We start from the raw sequence: 25558 nt of genomic DNA, 5'->3' as shown, positions 1-25558 counted from the left end.
CAAAGCAGATCTTGGGGGAATTACCATGGCTTTTACCGCGGTTCTAACTGCTTTGACTGAACAGATGGAGAATTTAGCAAATCAGGCGAACAACGCCAACAACAATGGGAATCGGCGAAGAGACAGGAGAGAGGAACCGATTAGGGTTCTGCGGGGTGGAAACTGTGTCGAAGATTCGAGTTCTGATGAGGAAGAAAATTACGATGAAGAGGTTAATCGTGGGAATCTACAGAACAACCATGACTATCGAGTGAAGGCTGATATTCCATTGTTCTACGGAACTATGGGAGTGGAGGAGTTTCTTGATTGGTAATCGACGTCGACAGGTTCTTCGACGTTATGGGTGTCCCTGAGAACAAACAAGTCAAGATGGTTGCGATCAGGCTTAAAAGTACTGTAGCTGTCTGGTGGGATAAACTTGTTGTTCAAAGACAGAGACAAAGGAAGGGGCCAGTTAGAACTTGGAGAAGAATGAAACAATTGATGCTGGAGCAATTTTTACCGGAGGATTATGAGCAGATTCTTTATAAGATGTACATCGAGTGTGTTCAGGGCAAGAGAACCGTGACTGAATACACAGCTGAGTTCCTGCGGTTTTCTGAGCGCAATGAATTGGGAGAATCAGAAAGCCAGAAAGTAGCCGATACATCAGTGACCTAAAGGGATCCTTGCAGGAGAAGATGGGTTTACAGACTGTATGGACCGTAGCTGAAGCATCCAGTTTGACTTTGAAGGCAGAATTGATGGAGAAATCCCTTCGAAATTTCTCGTCTATTGAAAGGTACTCACCCCAAAGTAACTGTGAATCAGTAGGTGACAAGGAAAAGAATGCAACATCCCAAGATTCCAACCTTGGGAATAAGGGGGTTAGCAGCTCTAGCAGTGTGCAGCAGGGTAAAGCACCAATTCAGAGGTCGAATAATCCATATGCTAAACCCGCTATAGACACATGTTATCGTTGTAACGGAAGAGGCCACAAATCGAATGTTTGTCCAACAAGGAGAGTCACTGTTGTTATGGAAGAAAGGGAGGAAGATGAAGAAAGAGAAGATCCTACAATTAAGAACGATGAGTATGCCGATGTTGAGTTTGCGGTGGAAGAATCTGATGAGAGGGTAAATTTTGTGTTGCGGCGAATGTTACTAGCATCCAAAGACGAAGGGCAGCGCAAGAATTTGTTCAGGACACATTGTTCTATCAAGAACAAAGTGTGTAATCTAATTGTGGATAGTGGCAGCATGGAGAATCTGGTGTCGAAAAAATTGGTAGATTATTTGAAGTTGTCCACAAAACCACATGAGATGCCATACAACCTCGGTTGGGTAAGTAAGGGCTCCCAAGTTCGAGTAACACTAACCTGCAGAGTTCCTATCTCCATCAGAAAATATTATAGAGAAGAGGTACTTTGTGATGTTCTTGATATGGATGTTTGTCATATTTTACTTGGTATGCCTTGGCAGTTTGATAATGATATCACTTATCGAGGACGGGATAACGTGATGATGTTTTCAAGGAATCATACGTTTTCGAGATTGCCACATTCACGTATTAAAATCATTCTAAAAAATTAAGTAAAAAGTATGTAAGGTAAAACAATAATAATACCTGAAGTGGTTTGCAAATCAACTGCTAAAGGCGTATGTTTTAAAGAGAAACTTCGAGGAAAAGATAAACAGTTCAGGAATAAAGAACAAGGAAGGAAAAGTTGAGGTTTTATCAAATTAAGGTTTGGTAACGGCTATGTAAAGTTGAAACGTTTTAGGGTCATAATGGCATTGGTTTCCTTATAAAAAGTCATCATGACGAAGAGAGAGAAGAAATCTTGTAAGATATTCACAATTATTACTAATCAAACACACCATCACACGTCATCAAACGGGAGCCTGTAGGAGATCTCTAGAAGGATCAAGGTCAGGTTAGGACATAATCTCCAAGAATGAGGTGTATTATGGGATTCTTTGTCCGAACACTTCATTTTTTCAGGCTTTATGCTCGGGGGACTTATGTACATCCCGAAATTTCTATCTTAGCAGAAATGGTGAAATCGAAAGTTCATAAATGGCCTTAACCAAAGTCGGGTTGACACCCGTGTGTCATAGTCATGTAGGACCCTGTATATCTTCCTTTGGTAAAGGCTGGACGTCAGGATCCCGAAGCTGTGCCTATGTAGCTCATTCTTTGGTAGACGCCAAATATCTGAGTTGATATTCCAACATAACAATTTAGAGGCAGTCCCAAGGTCACATGGAGGTTACAAAATTTATGGATAAGCCGTTATAGAACATGGTTGACAACAATTATGACGACGATAGACGTTATCTCAAGCATTTAAGCATGAGAAACAAAGAGGCAGCTCATTATGACCCATAGGTTGAAAACACAGACTATATAAAGGACACCATAACAAATGGGAAGGTATCCAACAAACAAAGCAAGAAATGCGCTGATAACAAACATACTTTTTGACATTTGCGACCTCACCTGACTAACATCAGAGAAGTTATCCAAAAAGTGTTTGAGGACATTGAAATTGTTTCAAGTAGGGGTGAAAAAAGAGTCCAATCTGTTGGATATGTCTGTTTTACTCTCACTTTAGTGCATGGTGGCGGGTCAAGGATATAAACCCGCACCTCATAATGTGCCCGTCCCGCACTGCCTCGTTTTTAGTACAGGCACATGAACTAATATAAATTATTGTACTTTTAGGATAAAAAAGTGCAGTGTCCGGAGACCCGCCCTCACTTTATTGCAGAACAGACTAAAGATTTAGACCCACACCCTTAAGTATGCTCGTTGTGCCCCATTTTTTTTCGGGGCTAAACGGTACGGACAATGCCTGTTTGCCACCCTAATTTCAAATATGTATTTTATTTTATTTTTTGGTTTTAACCACCAATATCCAATCCACGGTCTACTGAACCGCCTAATCTAATTCGAGAATCAATTCTATTTTTACATAAATGGTTTCAAACCACTCCTAAATACAAATAACCGACCATCCAATTTATTTGGAGGACAACTCTATTAAAATTTTTTCCTTACGTTACCGAACTCCACCCTTCATCTCCCTAGCAAAATGAGACTAAGAAGCAATTCTTAAAATAGCTTGAGTAATCTTTCTTCACTTGCTTAGGTTTTCGCCTTAATCTAGCTCGGAATCAGAATGCACATTTCAAAATCCACCATCACTGATAAAGGCATTACGATCTCTAGAGGAAGAGAGATTAGGGCTTTGACTCTCTTCTCTCACAAACCATTTCATATTCTTCTCCGGTCACTGGCTCACCGTCACTCTTCTTCTTCCTCGCAAGCTCAGAACACCATGCCGCGCCTCCAATTTCTCTCCACATTCCAATCTCAGTCCATCCAAATTTTCCCACAAACTCTCCCTCCCTTTTCCGCCATTGAAATCGGAGCTCCATGCTCCGAGGTACTCTTTCTCCATCTTTCTCTCATTCATTTTTAGGGAGACAGGTTTGATACAGATAGGATCCGATTGTCTTAACAAGTATACAATAATTGAATAATCTATATGTATATGTGGGAAATGGAAATCAGTTCTTCAAAGTTAATTACATTCATTGGATGTTATGATGCTTAGTTATTTCTTTTTATAGCTTTATTTCATTGCTTTTATGTGTTGATTCTTAATCTCTGAAAATTGATCTAGAACAAGAAATTTTGAGGTTTAGTTTAGATAAGTGGCTACTTTCATGTTGATTATAATTTATGCATGTATCTCTGTGGGCATCTCCGTTCTCGGCGCTGCTTGGTAATGCCTTTTCCCTTGCATTTTTCGTTTACTATTCTCTGTTTTTTTTTCTTCTTCTCATGTTTGAATCTGATTATGTAATAGTTGAAGATGAATTTATATAACCGGTTGTAGCTTGAAGAACCCCTTATTATTGAAATCAGTGTTAACGATGGCAGATTGTGGGCAAAGAGCCAAAATTCTGCAATAAAGTGTGACATATGGCACCACCATCCTTCACATATTTGACCGTGGAGGAGAGCCAAAAAACCGCCACCGATATCCTGCCATGGCCGATATTTGACAACACATATTGGAATATGATTTTATTGAAGGATTACACAAATATTGGAGCTAGATGGGTAGAAGCACTCAATGTTAATGAATATTGGCCATGGAAAATATCAGTGGCGGTTTTTAGGCTCGTCACAAAGGTAAATATCGGCGATATTGCGGGTTTCCGTCTTAATCCGCTATGACGGCGCCACAAAGCATCCAATATGACGGGATTTTGGCTCTCTGCCATAGACTGATATGTGCATTGACAACACTCGAAGCACCTATGGATCCCGAAGAGAGGTCAAATGAAATCTATATATCCTACCATGCTTGTTCAACTAGTTGTAGAAGGACTGTTTTGTTGTTTCATTTGTATATGTTAGCATAACAAGCTAATTAGATGTTCAAAGCTTAGTCAGCATTTAATTCACGAGTCTGCATATAGAATTTGCCAGTATGAGGTTTAGTTTTAAATAAGACAAACTCTAATTAAATGGTTTCATGAATCACTTAGTAGAAGTAACATGATTCCATGTCGTCATTAAGTACATTTCATAATTGCTTTCATGTGTTGATTGTCATGATATTTTGTTGTATGAGATGAAAGATGCGAGGAGGCTGCTCGGTAGACTGCTCCTGTGGAAAAGGTTGAGGAGAAAGCATTGGTTAATTTGGCCAAAGTAAGAGCCTATACTTTTCACTTTCTAGAGAAAATACTAACTCCTTGTAATCGACTATGTAAATTTTTTAAGGATTATTCATATCATGTTAAAAGTTAACTCTAAACCAACGAATTTGTTAAATGTGTCTCTGACTATTCTGGAAATTCATTCACCCTGGATTTGTATTTCTTATGAAGTCTTGATACTCCAAAGTGGCTGAAGTATCGGTGTCTGACACGTCTCCAACACCGGTACGTACCAATGAAGTGTCAACCAATTAAATTTTAATATTTTTTTAAACTGTCCGAAACGTCTGGGATACTACGCCCGGTATACAACATAAGGATACTGATACACACAGATTATGGTGGAGGGAACCGATACAATCAGGATACAGCACAACAATAACAGTACAACATACACAATTTTTAAAAATCTTTTCTTCCCTATTTTCTTTTAAAAAAATAATAGAAGAAATGGAAAAACATATAAAAGGAATGATAAGGAGTTAAGAGTTGAGGAGTCAGAGCATAATAAAACACTTCATTGTCTTTTGATGATGAGAATGTGAGAGAGGAGACCAACACCATTAGAGTTAACTATTAAGTATTAAACATTAGACAAGGATGTTCTTTTTTTATTTTGCTAATGTGTTCTTTTTGTTTAGTACTAATGATGTTTTTGTTATATTCTACTTGGGGCAGAACAGATTGAATTGTCCCTTATTTTTAGTTATGTTTCTCTATTGTGCATTTATATATTTTTTATTTAAAGTTAGTTTTTTATTAAGGAATCTTAGCTGTATCGTATTTTGAATTTGAAAATTGTTCCGTATCTGTAGCGTACCGTGTATTAAGTATATGAGCTTCATGGCATATTCCTTTTTATTGCAACAGATACTTTGTTATAGAAATATTTTTTTTATTCACATGGTTCTCTATTAGGCTTACCAAATACTTGTGGTATTGATGAAGGTGAGGTTCTGAGAAATGTTGCTATCAGGGAACTAAGAGAAGAAATATGAGTTAGTTCAGCAGAAGTGATTGCAAAGATAAAAATTTCAAATTTCTTTACGTGCTTTGTAGACTTGAGCTCCTAAATATTGCATATCCCTACTAGGACTGTATGGTCAAGTGCCTCCCTTTAATTGTAATTGGAAAGACATGGAATAAGGGATATTTTGTTTGAATGTGCTGAACAGTTATTCTTTGATGAGGGTTAAATACTAACCGAGCCTGTCCTTTGGTTTTTAGCCAGTTTCTCTTTAGTTTTCATTTTGTTGTTGGTGTCTATGTTAGTTCCTGGTGCTATTCTTGATTATTTGGCTGGTATTTGTTTTTTGGTATTGAAATTCTGACGGCCCTCGTGTGTATTAAACTCTGTTGTCTCGGTGTTTGTAGGATAGTAGTAGTGGGATGCTCTGCCTTTGTTTTTCCCCTTGCTAGTACGCTTTGTGCTCGGTTTGAGTTGTGTTAATATATTTAGCCGTTTCAAAAAGAAAATCACCATGCAATGTGATTAGCTTGTGTTTCAACTTGAGCTGATATTATTTCTGAAGATTTTCTTTTGTTTCTCTATTTTTGTTAGATTACTTGCTGGTTTTTAAAGTATCAGGCGAAATTGCTTGCTTTTGGATATTTGGCGGGCACCTGTAGGAGGCCTGGATTTTTATTTAAAAGTCCTTTGCAACGTTTAAGCAGTGGCTAAATGGTATTTTTTTAAGAAACATTAAAATAGTACATGTTAATTCGGTTAGTGCTTTACTTGAATTAAGAAGTTTTTAAAGTCAGCTCAAAATCTGAATTGACAGCTCAAAACTTGTTAAGTCGCCTGGTATTAAGTCAGGCAAGAAGCCAACTTTAGAAGTCTTTTTTATTCAACCTCTATGCAGCTTCTTCCCCTATTTTTTGTTAAGGCCCTGTTTGCGAGTTAGGAGGGGGAGGGAGAGCTTCTGAGGAAGGAGTTTTAAAGAAAAAATAGAGAAATATTTAACATTTTTTTGAAAAAATGATTTTGTTTAGAATGATAAATAGATGTTAGTATACTTTTAATTTTCAAAATATTATAACAACATAGGTTATAATTGAAGAATTTATCTAAACCCTCCAAAACCCTCCAAATCCCTCCTTCAATACAATTTATTAGTTCCTCGAAACTAGGGGATTTTTGTATTATGAATAAAATTAAACCTTCCAAAACCCTCTCCACCTAAACAAAGCCCTCCCTTCCCTTTTTTCAAAGCCCTCCTTTCCCTCCAAACTCCCAAACAAAGTCTACAGTAAATATACGCGAGGTCCAAGTATCTTTGGTTACTTATTGGTTTCTTCAAGTTTAACAATGGTGTTTCTATGAAGCAAGATTCACCGTATATAAACTTGTGTTAGCCTCAACCAAGATAGCTAATGAAGGTTTATTTGTGGCTTTCATCGATGTTTAAGTGTCTGTAACCTAGTAGAGCAAAACTCTAGCGTTCCCTACTCGGTGTAAGGCTTGCCTAAAGCATGGAGTTGTCTCCAATTGTCTTTTAAATGGACTCTTGAGTTGTGGTTCAAATGGTATTGTTTAAAATACTTTGATTTAAAAAAAAATGTCATACACTAAATTTCATATATGGTAGTAATAGAAACAGATATAATTTTTGAAGAAAAAAAATACCGGCATTTAGAGTGGTGGCCCAAGAGCCCATAGAAAATAAGGAGTAACAAGTAAAGCATCAAGATGCATTAATCATTATTTTTACTAAAAAAAAACATTTTATATAGTGAGGATATTGTGCAATGTCGGGTTTTTTCCCTCATATTTAAAGGGTGGTATTGCTTCCTTCGCTCAATTAACACTCTTGATTCTTGTGCCTTCGTCGAAGTTAGGCTGCGCTCTTCTCGATTCATCAATGGCCTCAAATAGCATAACTGCAACATCAAGATCTAAAGTTTGTATCGATTTCCATTCTCCTATTTACTTTTGCTTTCTTTAATTCCATTCCTTTTAGGTTTTCATTTCTCATTTTCATATATATGATAGTGATTCTTCAAAATTCAACTCCGACGATTGCACGTTACTTTTTTTCTAATGAGATCAAGAAGTGTTGTAACCAAATAATCATTTCATCGAATCATTGTGTAGATGCATATATTTTTCTATGTATCAGTGATATTTTATTCCATGGACAGAAACAACATGGAGAGGCTGCTATTGATAATTGTCAAATCTTGAAGAACAAAATACATTCGTTAAAAGAAAAGATCCAAGACGAGCGACTTAAATCAATTAAAGTAAGTTCAATTGGGTGGGTGATCATTTGAATTGATCTAGCTTTGTGTCATTATGTTTGGTAGAGTTTTATTCCATTGTAAATTGAGGGAAATCAAGTTGATCTACTAGTGACATTTACGTACTTGGTCCTGAGTTAACTCGTTTTTATGGAATTATCGGCCGATTTCCTCTTTATTTATTTTTGCAGAAAATTGGATAATTCCAATGTTGAGAACAGTCTGTCAAAATTAAATCATGTTTCATAATGAGCTCTGCCATTTTTCTTGCCTTTTTCCCCCTACTTTAGTGGTATCATTGTATCATTGAAATACTTAATTATTTATTGTTTGAATCCCCCCCCCCCCAATTTCTATATGAAAGGTGGACAAGGGTTCTTTTTGTTAACCTTGATATTTAGCTTTGATTTAATTTTTAATTTCCTCAGGATAAACTTTGGATAAATAGGGAGAATCTTCGGTTTCAACTTTCCGAGGTCATGGCAGCAGTGTCAAGAAATACCTCATTACAGACCGAGGAAGTTAACGCTAAAATGCTTTCTTCAAGAATTGACAATCCTGTCAGTAAGTTTAGTGGTTTCCGTCAGGGTTTAGGAAGGAGAGAACAGATACAAAATCAAGATGTATCCTTTGAGAAAAGTTTCAACTTACCAAGCTCTGAAAAGATACCTCCATATACATTTTGGTTACATTTGGCCAGGTGGGTCTTATTTTCACATTTTAAAGATCTAGAAATCCTATAATGTGCATTTTTAAAAATTGAAAACACATGTTTATTCTTAAACTCTATTCCGCTTTAAAATATATATTTAATATTTAATGCCATCATTCATGTGTTATTTTCATTGTGTATTTATTGCTTTATTAAAATCTTTTGCACAAAATAGGAATGAGAGAATGACCAAAGATCAATCATTTGCGGCAAGAAGAAACATATACTATCAACATGGTGGTGAAACAATGATATGTAGTGACACCGAAGAAGAGTGCAAAGAGAATAAAGAAGCTAAACATTTTTCTCAGGGTGAAGACCAAATTCTATGGTAAATCAAAATGGAGATGTATTATTATACTTACATTTAGAAGTTTTATTTATGTGAATAAGTATAAAATACCCATAAGAGCTAGAGATCCTAGTTGCAGTATTTGTTGTTACAAGTGATATGAATCTTCAATTTCCAGTTGGAATTTCCGCCTTAATTGCGGTCCGCCCCTAGTCGCCTTAATTGCGGCGCTTTGGCTGGCCTTCATTGCAGCCCCTAATACCTTCATCGTGTTGGCTTTGAAGGGCTGGATTTACTCCCACATTGCTTAGAGATATGGCCTGTGTTGTGTTTATAAGTGGGGGCAATCCTCACCTTACAAGTCGGTTTTTAAGCCGGTTTTGTAGGGATGAGTTAGGCCCAACCCATACATTATGAGATTTCCATATTGAACTTTGTAATGATATAGATGCCTTGCTGGTTCTCCAATGTTTTTCCTTGGAGCTGTAGTTGAATAAGTCCTTTATCATTTTGCCACACAACAAAATGTTTAAATTAAATACCATATTTAAACTCATTATGCATCATTTTTCACTTCATTTTTAAGTTTCTCATATACTGAAACTACTATTTGACTATTGAATATATTAGGATGGTATTTGAGGAACATGATTTTACTGAGGAGGCATTGAGTGTTGTTCAGAGCTGTATTGGGGGCACTCACTCAGAGATTCAGGTAAAATTGAATGTATAACATACATTAATGTTTTCATGATAATTATTAACCTTAGTACTCATTGCAAAGAGATTCATAGCTGTATGGTTTAGTTTATTGGCGGATCTCATAGACTTGCATGATTTTTTGTAAATGGCAAAAAATAATAAATAGTGAAAAAGCAATTCAAAGTAGTGTTAGGAAAGTAGTACTAGGAGTATTCTGAATCAAAACAGAAGTACAAAAATGAGAAGAAAAAAAAAAAGATAAAAATAACACAAGCAAAACACAAAACCACCCCACCCAGAACATGCCAACACCACCACACTAGCTCAAGCCAACAAAGAGTAGAGAGAACCACCAGTCAATCAACCAAAGGGCGCTGAAGATCAAGGGCCAAACCAAGCTCAGACCGGATCACCACCGCCAACAACACAACATTATCGGACCAAACACTAGTGAGAATCCCCTTCCCATTCAGAGTGAGAATATGAAAAATCCCCAGATCTAGCGAGAAACCACTCTCAGGAGGAGAAAATAATATACTGTCCATCAAATATTGAACAATATAATCCTTTCCCGGGAAGATTAGGTCGTTACATGATTTACAAACGAGTCGCACAACCAAATTTCAAATCAAAGCCAAACCAGATCTGATGCTCTTCCCCACCCCAATCGAGGAGAAAATATCAACAAGAATAATAATACTCAAAGGCATCACCATCTCCCATCTTAACCACCTAAACACACTATTCAATCACAAGTTGCGAAAAGTTGATTGAGTTGGAGCTCTATCCTGAAGTAATTGCCAAAAAAGAACTTTGACCTTATTGGGCACCCAACTTTTCCACACACTCGATAAAGTCGTAATCATCTCTTTTGAGCAGCTGCCCCACATGGGCAACCTCCGGAAGCACCAAACAAACAAAGCTAATCGAGTACATGCCCGAAGAGTCGTGCTTCCACAACTAAGTGTCCTCATCATGGGACAAATGAGCTCCATTCAGAGTTGTAAACAATGAGACAAGCAACTCCTCCTCCAAACATACCTCCTCTCCTTCATCTAAGATCCATGACCCACCCACCCACCATATGACCAATCATATCGTCTCTCTAGTCTGAATTGAAACGTGATAAAGTCTTTGGAATTTCTCTGCGAGAAGCACCCCAACCTAACAGTCCTTCAAGAAAGTCATGGACCAAATTCACCACACCATCAGAAAACTGATAAACCGTTTAAACATGTTTATAGGAGAAGGGATATGACAACAACAACCAAGCTTTATCTCAACAACCAAGCCTTATCCCACTAAGTAGGGTTGCCTACATGGATAAAATGGGAAAAGGTGCACATGAACAACGAGGACAACTAGCAGTAAAAGAAGTGGATGAAGGTGTGCAAGAAGCATGAATGACAGAATGTCCAGGTGGCACTAGGTGATCGGAGGATCATGATTGAGAATCAGGATCATAATTACATAAAAAAAGGAAGGCAATGAGAGTGAGGTAAGCAATTCGTGAGTAGGGAAAAGGGGCCGAGTGTATGGTTGTTCTCACATTAGTAAGGATGATCTCTCTTAAGAGTCACATTTGTTCCGTTTCCATTTCCTGGAAGGATAATTCTCTCCATCCATTGTAACAGTTCTTTGATTCAATAATAATACACCCTACTCATATTCATCATATTTTTATTCCTGTACTGTTAATCGACGACGCAACTGCAGCTGTAGTGTTGGAACGCGAACGGCGGTTGGATCGCCAGGGGGGTCGAATGCAACGGTTGGAGGCACCGTGTTTCTCCGACAATGATCCGTATGGGTGGGTTTACCGAGCTGAGTGTTATTTTGAGATCAACCATATTCCTAATGAAGAGAAGGTGTTGGCTGCGTCAATCTGCTTTGAGAAGAAGGTGTTGGCAGGAACTAAGCCTAAATTCAGTTCAGCTTATCACCCTCAGATGGATGGGTAGTCAGAGGTAACTAATCACACCTTGGAATCATATTTACGGTGTTTTGTGAATGGGCAACCTAAGCAATGGGTGAAATGGTTAGGCTGGGCATAGTTCTGGTTTAATTCTTTATTTAATTCTTCTATTGGCACGGGCCTATTTAAGGCCACGTATGGGAGAGAAGTACCGACTATCATCAATTACCCTAGAGTGGGGGCTAGAGTCAGGGAGTTGATCAATTATTGCTAGAAAGAGATGTTGTGTTGGGTGAGCAGAAGAATCAAGTAATCTGATGAAACAATGGGCTTACAGGAAAATAAGAGAGGTGGTTTTTGATGTCGGGGATATGGTCTATGTGAAAGCTCAACCTTACTGGTTCAAATCCCTTGCTAACAGGCCTAATGAGAAATTGGGTCCAAGGTTTTATGGGCCATTTGCTATTACTGAGAAGATAGGTCAGATCGCCTATTAATGGACTTGCCCCCTAATTCTAAAATATATCCTGTATTTCATGTATCACAGTTAAAGAAACAGTGGGAGCAGGGTTCACTGTGCAGCCACTACCACAGTGCTTAAACGAGAGGATTGTGAGTTGCAAGTTCAGCCTAAGGAGGTAAAATGGGAAAACGTTTAAACATGTCTATAAGAGAAGTGATAAAATGGGAAAAATGGGAAAGGGTGCACATGAGCAAGGAGGGACAGCTGGCTGTGAAAGAAGTGAAGGAAGGTATGCAAGAAACAAGAATAACAGAATATCCAGGTGGCACTAGGGGGATTGGAGGGTCATAATTAGGGTCAGGGTCATAATTACATAAAAAGAGGAGGGCAGTGAGAGTGAGGTAAGCAATTCATGAGTAGGGAGAAGGGGCCGAGTGTGAGGTTGTTCTCACATCAGTAAGGGTGCTCTCTCAAGGGTCACATTTGTTCTGTTTCCATTTCCTCCAAGAATTTTCTCCATCCATTGTAACTGTTGTGATTCAATAATAATACACCCTACTCATATTCATCATACTTCTATTCCTGTACTGTTGTTGTTTTATAGCATATTAAAAACTAGTCCGAGGTTGATTCCAGGTCAGCTCCAAGAAGAGAAATAAATTTCCACCCGGAAGAGGTAGACTGAAATCGCTCCAATTGCCAGCGTAGTGTGTCAAAGAAAAGTTGGACCTGTATCTAGCTGTGACCGCCTTTCACCTTAAAGCCAACCCCCAAATAATGACCCTCCAGTGTCACTTTCCCAAGTCATATTAACCAGGCGAAGATCCCTCACCCCAAGACCTTTCCTACTCTTAGGCTTGCACACCATAGACCAACTAACCCAAGCAACTGTATTCGGACCCTTTACCCCAAAAGAAATCGGCTCTGCAAGTGAAGTTTCATTGGTCTTGATATCTGTTAAGAATGTGGTTGAGCCTAACTCAATCCTACATAACTGGCTTGTAGGGTGAGGATTGCTCCCACTTATAAACACATGTTCAGGTCATATATTGTCCGATGTGGGACTCTTAACGCACCCCCTCACGTCCAGGACTAGACAATTGGAGCGTGGAAATAAATGGTGGGTGGCCCGATAGCGGAAACCTGATAGTGGGTGGCCCACCAGATCTCAAACGAGGCTTTGATATCATGTTAATAAATGTGTGGAATAGTTAATACAGAATCAAATGATTCTGTTTGTACAGCTCATTAAGGATTAGGATTAATGTAATTAATTAGTTATTATTTCCTGTCCTTTTCTGTAATTAGAATCAGCATTCATGGGAAATTAATTCCCTTGATTCTTAGGTCAGATTTCTCTTTCAAATTCTGCCTTATGCAGTCTATAAATACAGCATATGTAATTCTCATCAAATAGTAGAAAATATAAAATATATTTCTATATGGTATCAGAGCATGATCTGAACCATCCCTAAACTAGTGCTGCCAAACGATGGAGGATCCCAAAGCCGATGAATCACTCAAAGTGGAGACTGGATCATTTCCGACCAGTTCACACGAAGGGCTCACTCACCTCATCACAGGCCATAAATTAAATGGTCAAAACTATACCCAATGGGTAAGGTCAGTCAAGATCTTCCTCGAAGGAAAAGGAAGGGAAGGCTACACTACAGGAGATTCTAAATGTCCCGAAAAAGGAGACAAAAACTTTCAGAAATGGAAACTTGAGAACAGCCAAGTAATGTCATGGCTGCTCAATACCATGACAAATGAAATTGGTGAAAATTTCATGTTCTATGACACTGCAAAAGAGATATGGGATGCAGTGAAAGAAACATACTCAAATGTTGACAATACATCTGTCATATTTGAGATTAAAAGCATTCTTCATGACCTTCGACAGGGAGAATCTTCTGTTACTGAGTATTTTAATATACTTAACAAACACTGGCAGCAACTCGACGTATATGAAGAGGTTACATGGTGTTGTACAGAAGATCAAAAGAAGTATAAGGAGCTGGTGGAAAAAGATAGGATTTACAAATTCCTATTAGGGCTAAACAAGGACCTAGATGAAGTTCGTGGAAGGATCCTTGGAACCAAACCACTTCTCAAAATTCGAGAAGCCTTTTCAGAAGTGAGAAGGGAAGAAAGCAGGAAGAAAATCATGTTGGGAACACCCAACTCAGTTTCGTACAGCGAGAGCTCTGCAATGGCAGCAAGAGGGAATCAGCCCCGGCCACCACAAAAGAAAACCCGCCCCTGGTGTGATCACTGCAAGAGACCAGGCCACACAAAGGAAACATGTTGGATCATACATGGAAAACCTTCGGAGACCAAATTGTTCAAAGGCAAGGAGGGCAGAGGTAACACAGCATTTAACAATCAAGAAGCTGAGGTATACTCTAACTCATCTCCTTTTAGCAAAGAACAAATGCAGGCTCTTCAAAAACTCCTTCAGCAAACCATGTTAACTGCAGAAAAAAGTGGTACTGCTGTAGTGGCTCAAAGAGGTAATTACTTACATGCTCTAAGCACTATTAAGGAAAAAACAAAATCATGGATTGTTGACTCAGGGGCTTCAGATCACATGACTGGTGATTTTACTTTGTTTAGTAGTTATTCTCCATGTCCCTATAACTATAATGTTCGAATAGCTGATGGTACACATTCTAAGGTCATGGGTAAAGGGTCAATTGTCATTTCACCAAATATTACACTTGACTCTGTTTTGTATGTGCCTAAATTGGATTGTAACTTGCTGTCTATTAGCAAGATTACAAGAGATTTGAAATGTGTTACTAAATTCTTCCCTAACTTGTGTGAATTTCAGAATTTGGAGTCGGGGAAGACGATTGGCAATGCTGAAGAGTGTGCTGGACTCTACCTCCTTCAAGTGGAAAAATCAGAAGCAAAACTCAAGAATAATTATCATGTTGCAGCTGTAGTTTCAAGTGATGATAATCCTGTAATGATGTGGCACTATAGATTAGGCCACCCAAATTTCATATACTTGGAAAAAATGTTTCCCTCTTTATTCAATAAAAACAAGGAATATTTTCGGTGTGAAATTTGCCAATTGTCTAAACATACCCGAAACCATTACCCACCCCAATCCTATAAACCCTCCAAACCTTTTTCATTAATTCATAGTGATGTATGGGGACCATCACGAGTCCGCAACATTACAGGCTCGAGATGATATGTCACCTTTATTGATGATCACACACGTGTTACCTGGGTGTTTCTAATGAAGGAAAAATCAGAAGTAGGGAGAATATTTGAAATTTATCATAAGATGGTACAAACACAATTCCAAAGCAATATTCAGATACTTAGAACTGACAATGGTCGTGAGTATTGCAACCTTGCTCTAAATTCCTATCTTCAAAAGGTTGGAATTGTTCACCAAAGCTCGTGTGTGGACACCCCCCAACAAAATGGAGTAGCGGAAAGGAAGAATAGACACCTTTTGGAAGTGACTAGATCAATCATGTTAGCCACAAATGTCCCACAACACTTTTGGGGAGAAGCTGCCCTTTCCGCAACTCACCTTATAAATCGAATGCCCTCCCGTATCCTTAACTTTAAGACCCCACTCTCCACACTTCAAAACCTATTTCCAACCAGCAAAATATTTTCCTCTATTCCATTAAAAATATTTGGATGCTCAAATTTTGTCCATAACCTCAACCCTCACCGAAGCAAATTAGACCCAAAATCCATCAAATGCATTTTTCTTGGTTACTCCCCTCACCAAAAGGGATATAGGTGTTACTCTCCCCATACCAAAAAATTTTACCACACTATGGATGTAACCTTCTTTGAAAATCAACCCTATTACACCAAAAATGGTATTCAGGGGGAGCATATCGTAAATTCAGAATACCAACTTTTGCCTCTTGAACTAACCGAACATGACAAAATCTTACCAGACCAAACCGACAACACTCAATCAGCCGAACCTATGCCTAAACCAGCTGGAAAATTACCAGAACAAACCTCTAACATTCAGCCGAGTGAAAGGACAAATGAAGTTATGACGGAAACAGGACCAATTATAATCTCAACCACATCTCAACAGGATTGTGATCCAAAAACAGGTAATTGGAAGGGTTTTTGTTATAAAAGAAGGAGGAAGGAGGTAGAGTCAAGCATATCTCCAATGCAAGGCCATGAGTCAAACCAGGCTCTAGAAAATGAAGTTCCCACAGGTAATATTCTTCCTAACTCTGAACATGTTGATACAGCAGATATTGATATTCCTATTGCTATGAGAAAAGGGGTTAGAACTTGCACTAAACACCCTATTGAAAAATATATCTCCTATGGTAAACTATCACAAAGTTACAGGTCCTTTGTAGCAGCTGTTGACAACATAGAAATTCCAAATAATATTCAAGAAGCATTGCTGAAACCTGAATGGGCAGCAGCTGTAACTGAAGAAGTTCAAGCACTTGTAAGAAATGGCACATGGGAGATCACTGCTATACCAGAAGGGAAGAAAGCAGTAGGATGCAAGTGGATATTTTCAATTAAACACAATGCTGATGGGAGTATAAACAGGTACAAAGCTCGGTTGGTTGCTAAGGGATTCACACAATCATATGGGGTGGATTATGAGGAGACTTTTGCACCTGTTGCGAAGCTCAATTCTGTCCGGGTTCTACTATCTCTGGCAGCAAATCTAGATTGGCCCCTACACCAACTAGACATAAAGAATGCATTTCTAAATGGAGAGTTAGAAGAAGAGGTATATATGCAAATTCCTCCGGGACTTGAATCACCTGGAACCTCAAACATGGTGTGTCGACTTCGCAAATCTCTATATGGCCTCAAACAATCACCAAGGGCATGGTTTGATAGACTAACAAAAGTTGTCAAGCAAGATGGTTTTGTTCAATGTCAAACAGACCATACTATGTTTGTCAAGCACTCTTTGGATGGGAAGATAGCTTTGTTTATTGTCTATGTTGATGATATCGTAATTACGGGAGATGATGATACACAAGTCAACCAGTTAAAGAAAATTCTAGCAAAAGAATTTGAAGTCAAAGACTTGGGACAACTCAAGTATTTTTTAGGGATGGAAATTGCACGAACAAAGAATGGTATTTCAGTTTCTCAAAGGAAGTACACTTTGGATTTACTTCAAGAAACAGGTATGCTTGGATGCAAAGCTGCCAATACTCCCATAGAACAAGTAAAAAGGAGTGAAGACGAGGATGTACCAGCTAATAAAGATAGATATCAAAGTCTAGTAGGAAAACTAATCTATCTAACACACACCAGACCAGACATTGGTCTTGCTGTAAGCATGGCTAGTCGTTATATGTCAAATCCAACTGAAAATGACATGAGAAATGTGAACAGAATTCTCCAATACCTAAAAGGTACGCCGGGCCGAGGACTTTATTTTCAAAAGAACTCAAACAGAGGTATTGAAGTCTACACCGATTCTGATTGGGCGGGATGTTTATCTGACAGGAAATCGACTACAGGCTACTGCACCTTTGTATGGGGTAATATGGTAACTTGGAGAAGCAAGAAACAATCTGTTGTGGCCAGGAGTAGTGCAGAAGCTGAATTCAGAGCTATGTCACAAGGTATTTGTGAAGGAATTTGGCTTAAGCGAATGCTAGATGAGATCAAAATTCCTACCAATCACCCCATGAAGATATTATGTGATAACAAGGCTGCTATTAGCATTGCTAAGAACCCGGTACAGCATGATAGAACAAAGCACGTGGAGATAGACCGACACTTCATCAAGGAGAAAATTGATCATGAAGTTATAAGTGTTAACTATATTCCATCATGCCAGCAAACTGCAGACATTCTAACAAAAGCCCTTCCAAGGAACATATACGAGAATATCAGATCCAATCTGGGTATGATAGACATCTACCACCCAGATTGAGGGGGAGTGTGGAATAGTTAATACAGAATCAAATGATTCTGTTTGTACAGCTCATTAAGGATTAGGATTAATGTAATTAATTAGTTATTATTTCCTGTCCTTTTCTGTAATTAGAATCAGCATTCATGGGAAATTAATTCCCTTGATTCTTAGGTCAGATTTCTCTTTCAAATTCTGCCTTATGCAGTCTATAAATACAGCATATGTAATTCTCATCAAATAGTAGAAAATATAAAATATATTTCTATAAAATGTGGTTGGGTCTAACTCAACCCTACAAAACCGGCTTGTAGGGTAAGGAATTGAGGATTGCCCCCACTTATAAGCACATATTCAGGCCATATATTGTCCGATGTGAGACTCTTAACAATATCAATTTGCAATAATATTAAGTTTTATTAATAATAACAATACTAAATTATATCAATACTTTATATTCAATTGACTTCAATGATCCACCTTTAAACTATTTTTTTATAGGTGAATATTAAAAACACATGTATTTTTAACAATCATTTTTATGCAGGAGAGGTATAAATATCTCAAGGAAAAGGACATGCATGCTAAAAATTCTCGAGAAAGTGAATCTATTACTGGAATATGTTTGGACAAAAGTTTGAGTGCCAGTTTAAGTACTTTTGATCACTTTTTCTGTCGTCGTTGCATGGTAAATATTAAAAAACTATATTTTTAGCATTCTTGTCATCATCTTTATGTTTAATTTCAAATATCTTGTGTGTTTATGCTTTTCTAATTCCCTACAGATCTATAATTGTCCTTTACATGGATGTTCACAACCCTTAATATATCCTGTAAGGAAAAAATCTTCTACATTTGTTTCTAAACTTATGTTTCTATCAGTAAATTGACAACAATTTAATTCTTAGAGTGAAAAGCAATCAGTTTGGAATGAACCAGAAGGTGAGAGTAAACCCTGCAGTGATAATTGTTACCTTAAGGTATTTTTCTTCTCATTTGCTTGGTGTTTCATGTAACTTTATCAACCTTTGACAATCATATGTTCCTTCAAATGCTTCACATTCTATGATCTATGTGTGCTACATCTACGTGCCTTTCAAAGATAATTAATTATCCATCCATTTCATTTTTCGAATTGATTACAATTTTCAAACAATAATGCTAATGATTCTCCACCTTGCTCAACATTTCAAAGATGAATTTCAGAGGATGAACCTAAATGGATTATTACTTTTGATTTTTTTTTCCGGTCTGAAATGTAGATAGTGATAAATACCGCCTGAAAACTCCCAAATACAAAGAGAAGATTTTGAGTAACTGATAGAGACCCAAGTATGGGACCATTAGGAAAAAAGGGTTATTATGTAATAATGAGGGTGATAAGTATATATAGTGAGGTAAGTGGATTGTAGTGATCATGCAAGAAATATTGGAATGAACAATTATATGATATTATGATTAGGCATAGATAAGGTTTTCTCCATCTCCTAGGAGCTTGACTCTAGAGTAGATTTAGTTTATTTTCTTTCTACAATTTTCTCTCCTCATCAATAAATTGAATATATTCTATTTTCCATTGTTGATACATTTCTATTTATTAATTTGTGTTTTGGAATTTCGGATTTCCATCAATAACTACAGAGAATATCCTCTCTAACAATTTCAACATTGACAGTCGATTAGGCCTGGAGAGAGAAAACATGTAGATTTTGTAGTAAAGAGAGTAAATTCAAATGGAGGGTAGTCATACACTAGAGGTAGAGGAGGACCTAGAAAACTTTAAGAGAGGCTATTAAGAAAGATCTCAAGATTAATAAGTTGGATAGAAATATGGTTTTTCATTGAAAATTATGACGTAGTTTGATATATGTAGCCGTCCCCAATTAGTGGAATAAGACTTGGTTGTTGTTGTTTAAAAATAATTAAATTATAAAAAAGATGTTATTAAGTGATCGGATGTTGGATACATACCTAATAAAAGTTTACGGTACTGGAGTCTTCATCTTTTTCTTAATATATTAAATAAAGAATAAATATGAAAAGAAAGTCACATGGTTGAGTCACTTTTTTTTCTACTTGTCGATTCCTCTACGATTGAACGATGAGTTTTTTGTTTCACCTCCTTGGCCTCAAAAGGATAACAACAAAAATTCACACTTTTCTTTTCTATTTGTTGATTCCTCTACCATTTGACGGATGAGATTTTTGTTTCCCCACCTTAACCTCAAACGGATAAACAACAAAAATTCACATTAATGTTTGTTTGGCAAGATTCATCACTGCTAGCTACTAAAAAAAATATTTCAATTTTTTACATACTAGCTTGAAAAAATGATTTCAACTTCTATCTATATGATAACTTTTATTTAATGTATTATATTTTTATTAATTATTTAATGATGCATGCTTTCCAATTTGTTTTAGATGAATGATTCATATTTATTAATTGCAGATAGTGGATGTCAATACTTCATCAGAAAAACCAACTCTAGAGTCTTCTCCGTATAAAGAAATTAAAAAAACAGAAACTGTTGAAATGGATTATCATTTAGATCTCAATTCAGATGTTAAGGACTCAGATCTGCCAGACTCATCATTATGTGACTCAACTTCTCCTTGTGAATCTCAAAATTCTCATAAAAAGCTGAAGCGAATCCTAGAGAGCAAAGAAACTGCAAATGGAGATTATAACAAAGAAAGTGCGGAAATCACAGATAAAATAGAATTGTTGCGATTATCCAACTCAATGGAATGGCAAGTTGATGAGAAGCATAGTATATCAGATTGGAAACCTTTAGAGAAAGATTTATATTTGAAGGGAATTGAAATGTTTGGGAGAAACAGGTATTGATCTTTATTGATTTTTCACATTGCAATTAGTAGTACTTAGTTTGTTGCCGGCATTATTTGAAGAGAATTGTTTTATAATATAAAATTCAAGAATGATATTAACTTTAGACAATTGATATTATTTTTTTACAAATTTATCTTTTTAAAAGAAATAGTTAGTTGGTGTTTTCATAAGATATTTGAAGAGAATATTTGTTACATATTATTGCAAAATATATACCATAGTTGAAAATATTTTGGAAAAACTAGTTAATATTGTTTTTTTTGCAGCACAGTTGAAAACTTGAAATGGTTTTATTCTATAACTAAAGAAAAATGCAATAAGAGTGGTGCATGTGAGTGGTTTTATTCATAGGATTCAATTAAGTCTAACCCAAACTCTAATGGAATCAAAGTCTATTCAAAATTTGTTGAGTCATTTGCTATGAGACGACATGGTCATGCATGTGAGTGGAATATGTTCCGCATAAGAGCTGTGCGTTGAGAGCTTCACAATAGAGAATATATATACCCAGAAAGTGTTTATGATTGAGAGACATCCTTTGGTCTACAAGTCTATCTTGTAGTATTGACTTAGAATCAACTCAAATTCTATTTTTCAATTTCTCTAGTATTGAGTTAGAATTTACATGTGCATATTATTTCTATTGTGTTGTTGAAAACATTGAACTATTTTTCAATAAATTGTTTTTTTTATCATGTTTCTGCCTATATACATTTGTAAACCATTCTTGTTTCTTGGGCAAGAATTAAGTTCTATCATAGTATTATTCCTTGTAACATTTTTATTGATCTGCAGTTGTCTTATATTTCGAAACTTACTTTCTGGATTCAAGACTTGCACGGAAATAGCCAGCTACATGCGTGTTGAAGAAGCGGCCCGTAGATCCATAGATGAAAATGGAAAATTTGATGCAAAGTGCACTGTGAGTATTGCCAGCATTCATTTCCTTATCTTCTATTAGTTTGTATAGTCTTCACTGTTTTTTGTTACAATTAGTTTTCAGTTGTTGTGATCATACTTTTTGGAGATGTTTGATGCCAGATAAGATGTTCATATAGCTAATTTTTGCATACATACTATAAGATGAGTGGAAATTTATTGGAGAAACAAATTTTAGCTACAATCCTCAAATTATTCTAAAACTCTTAAGCTCCTTTAATTATGAGGACTTTCTATTGAGATGCATTATTGTCTCCATTCTACTATTTTTATGCTATCTTCGTTGTCACGTCAAAATTCTCCAATAGAGAAAAAAAAGAAAGAAATTCATCCTTCTATAAAAACATATTTAGATCATCTAACATCATGAGATAAATTTGAATATTTCCTCTTATTATTGGAATTTTCTATATTCTTGAACTAGTGGCAGGCTTTGCACAAGGAAGTGGTAGAAAGTAATAGCGCAAAGTGCTTTTCTTAATGGGTTAATTTTTTTCTCAAATAAAGGATTAAAATAATTGTGCTCGTTCATCTATGCAACTTGAAGTTATTTGTTTTTGTAACTTTTTTCTTCTAAAAATCTGGACAGCTCTTATGGTATAGTTATCTATTATCCATGTGGCATCAAATTTTCTTTGTATGGCTCGTTCATCTAAGAGTGGTTTTTATAGGACCATGAGATGCGATCAAGTTTAAGGTCATCTAAAAAAAAAGGAAAGAGCAAGCAATTCAAATATTTACCAAAGACTCCACGCCTCAAGCCGAATAGAATTAATGCTGGAGGAAACATACTCCTTACGCATTATAGACCTTGTGAGTGTCAAGGAAAGTGTGGGAAACAATGTTCTTGTCGTCTTAATGGATATTGCTGTGAAAAGTATTGCGGGTATGTTGTCTATCAATTAATTATGTTTTGAAAAGGATATATGAGGACTATGTTGTCTATCAAATATGTTTAGAAAAGGATTAATTATCTTTTCTATACATAGGTGTGCTAAACTATGCGGAAATCGGTTCAGAGGATGCCATTGTGTTATAACTCAATGCAGAAAACGAAACTGTCCATGCTTTGCAGCAAATCGGGAATGTGACCCAGATGTCTGTAGAAATTGTTGGGTTAGGTAATTTACTATTCTCTTAATTTGATTTTCTTTAAACCACTTTTTAAAAAAATAATTACGAAATGAAAACAAATTATATTAATTGAAATAATTTTTTTTTCCATGAGCCTCCCTTATTTGTTGCTGCATATCTCAAATTGAATAAACACCTTTCTTCCCTAAATCATTTGGCATCTCCTTTAGTTTTTGCCTACCCATAAAAAATGCAGTTTGTATTTCTCTAATTACGGAAAACATAATTTTCCTAATTTTTAGGGCCAAGATTTCTTTAAAATTCTTTTAAACACAATCAACCATGCTGAAGATTGGTTTAAAGCACTTCAATTTCGTAAAACCAACCATCTCTAGGAGTTTTAAACTCTTCACATAACCATACTGCAATTTTATTCCCTCCTCTGTTGGGTTTTATTTCAATCTGACCGACTTGTCTAGACACCCTTGTTCATCTATCTTTGGATTGAAATCAAATTCTACAAAGGAGATAGAAAAAAACTTTAGCGAAGATGTTTAACATCCAATTTATAACGAACAAGAATTTAATATTGATCTCTCCAAATCTTAGAATTTTCTCTATTTTTTAATTGTTAACTTTGAATACTACATACAGTTGTGGTGATGGTTCATCAGGAGAGCCACCTCATCATGGAGAAAATGAATGTGAAAACATGAATCTTTCTTTAGGGAAAAAACAAAGGGTAAGAATTCTTTTGCTCTTTAAAATATTTATTTCATGAATGCATGATTTGCCTTATAATTTTATCTTTATTTTTCAGATTCTTTTAGCCAAGTCTGATGTTGCTGGATGGGGAGCCTTCTTAAAGGTTGAGATGTTTGTATTCATTTGTTTTTAAATTATTATTATGCAAACAACACACTATTTCAACACTCCCTCCAGTCTAATGGGTTGGAAACATGACCGTCTTTGAAGGCGTGCAAGGCGGGCTATCACACAGTGCACAATTTTTTTTACGATTAAACTGTGGCTAAATAGAACCTCAAAAATATTGTCATGGTTAAATCATGGCTTAATAGAATCTCTATTTGTTTTGTCATGCTTAAACTGCGGCTAAGCTACACAAGGCCTCTTAAAATTTGAGACTCGTTTGAATTTCAACCCATTAAAACACAGTAGAAAAAGTGTGTTCATTTTAACAGGATGTGAAGTGTTTCTCATCATTAATTTTGAATTGGTTTCAGAATCCTGCCAACAAAGATGATTTTTTAGGAGAGTATACAGGTGAATTAATATCTCATACAGAAGCAGAGAAGCGTGGTAAATTGTATGAGCGTGCAGACTTCTCTTTTCTTTTTGACTTGGATGATGAGGTAACTCTTATGCTTATTGTTTTATTACCTCAATTTAAATATGTTTATTTGTCTATAAAATGAGTGACAATAATTTCCTAAAAGTCACTACTTTGATTTCTTCCAGTATGTTATTGATGCTTATCGCAAAGGAGATAAGTTAAAATTTGCAAACCACTCCTCAAAACCCAACTGTTATGCAAAGGTCAGTATAAGAACACGTTTTGCTAATGAGTCACTCATTGTGTGACGTATTATGTTTAACTTTGTTTATATTTAAAACTAGAGCATCTTGAAGATACTCAATTATTGATCTGACATAATGATTGAACTTTGTATAGGGTATGTTTGTTCGTGGAGACCATCGAGTAGGCATATTTGCTGGGGAACGCATTGAAGCTGGTGAGGAACTTTTCTATGATTACAAGTATGCTGCAAATCACAGAGCACCTGCATGGTTTGTTAAAGCCAATAATGCTGCCAAGAAAAAAGAACTTGCAAATTCTCATGGCAAAGCCAAGAAACGCTAGTCTCGTTCATTCATCACTGTGTTTCACTATTTTATAGTCCAAATTGTACCATATCTTCTCTCCGTCAACAACTATCCTATGGAAAATACTCATCTTATACTGCTACATACTAAAGATATACTAAATTGCACTGCATAAAGGTGAGTGTGATAACTCAACTGACATGGGTTAAGGGGAGTGTGATAACTCAACCGACATGGGTTACTTGAGTTAAATTGATGAACTCATTGTTTAGGGTTGAATATCTGCAGTATTTATTTAGAGTAGTGCTAACAACACTCTCTTTTGAACACTCTCTCTAACACTCACTTTTTTATTGGTTGATACATGTGTGGACCCCTCACTTTAAAAATAGGTCCCACATAAAGTAGTAGGATCCACATATGTTTCAACCAATAAGAGAGGAAGTGTTTGAGAGAGTGTTCAAAAGAGAGTGTTGCTAGCATTTCTCATTTATTTATATTTACGTACTTAATTGCATTTGCATTGGATAATTGAAAATACAATTTTTTTTTGACATTAAAGTTATTATTGGAATATCAGCGCATGAGTTATTTATTTATTTATTTAAATTGGAGAAACTTTTATCCATTAAAATGATATTAATAATTATTTTACCACAGTTTCTAAAAGGTTGAACTATGGAGTTAAAGTCACAATGTTAAATTTTTACGCTTGAACTATGAATGCTATAGTTTTGACCCTTACTAGTGGCAAGACGTTTTAGTGCAAGAGTGAATGCTATAGTTTTGACCTTTACTAATGGCAAGACGTTTAAGTGCAAGAGGCAGCCATCTTAAACCAGAACTAGCCAACGGACATCTTTCATTGAAAATTTGGGTCTTATTATTTTTTAATAAATCAA

General features: G+C 36.3%; 1 protein-coding gene across 14 annotated transcripts; it reads left to right on the top strand.

Annotated features, from left to right (window-relative positions):
* Positions 1 to 2997: 2997 nt before the first annotated feature.
* On the top strand, positions 2998 to 24908 carry LOC131609215 (histone-lysine N-methyltransferase EZ3-like). Of its 14 annotated transcripts, none has more exons than XM_058880883.1 (18): positions 2998 to 3430; positions 4638 to 4710; positions 6280 to 7964; positions 8390 to 8661; positions 8849 to 9004; positions 9596 to 9680; positions 18492 to 18632; positions 18730 to 18777; positions 18853 to 18924; positions 20397 to 20788; positions 21594 to 21720; positions 22409 to 22623; positions 22727 to 22858; positions 23466 to 23553; positions 23632 to 23679; positions 24056 to 24184; positions 24291 to 24368; positions 24505 to 24908. In XM_058880883.1, exons 3-18 carry the CDS (start codon positions 7707 to 7709, stop codon positions 24691 to 24693), a joined length of 2430 nt encoding a protein of 809 aa, XP_058736866.1. In that variant the 5' UTR covers positions 2998 to 3430; positions 4638 to 4710; positions 6280 to 7706; the 3' UTR covers positions 24694 to 24908. The 14 variants fall into 14 exon arrangements, with proteins under 14 accessions (XP_058736866.1, XP_058736863.1, XP_058736861.1 ...); XM_058880880.1 differs by having other exon boundaries at positions 5667 to 7964; XM_058880878.1 differs by having other exon boundaries at positions 4890 to 7964.
* The last annotated feature ends 650 nt before the right edge of the window (positions 24909 to 25558 follow it).

This window comes from Vicia villosa, linkage group LG6 (assembly GCF_029867415.1).
Source record: "Vicia villosa cultivar HV-30 ecotype Madison, WI linkage group LG6, Vvil1.0, whole genome shotgun sequence".
Classification (NCBI taxonomy): domain Eukaryota; kingdom Viridiplantae; phylum Streptophyta; class Magnoliopsida; order Fabales; family Fabaceae; genus Vicia; species Vicia villosa.
This window is presented reverse-complemented; position numbering and strand designations above follow the sequence as displayed.

Excerpts from the sequence above, each read along its gene's own strand:
- LOC131609215 (XM_058880883.1), top strand. The coding sequence starts at position 7,707 with ATGATAGTGATTCTTCAAAATTCAACTCCGACGATTGCACGTTACTTT. Across the intron at positions 8,662-8,848 it reads TTTTGGTTACATTTGGCCAG|GAATGAGAGAATGACCAAAG; the intron begins GTGGGTCTTATT and ends TGCACAAAATAG. Across the intron at positions 22,859-23,465 it reads TGTAGAAATTGTTGGGTTAG|TTGTGGTGATGGTTCATCAG; the intron begins GTAATTTACTAT and ends TACTACATACAG.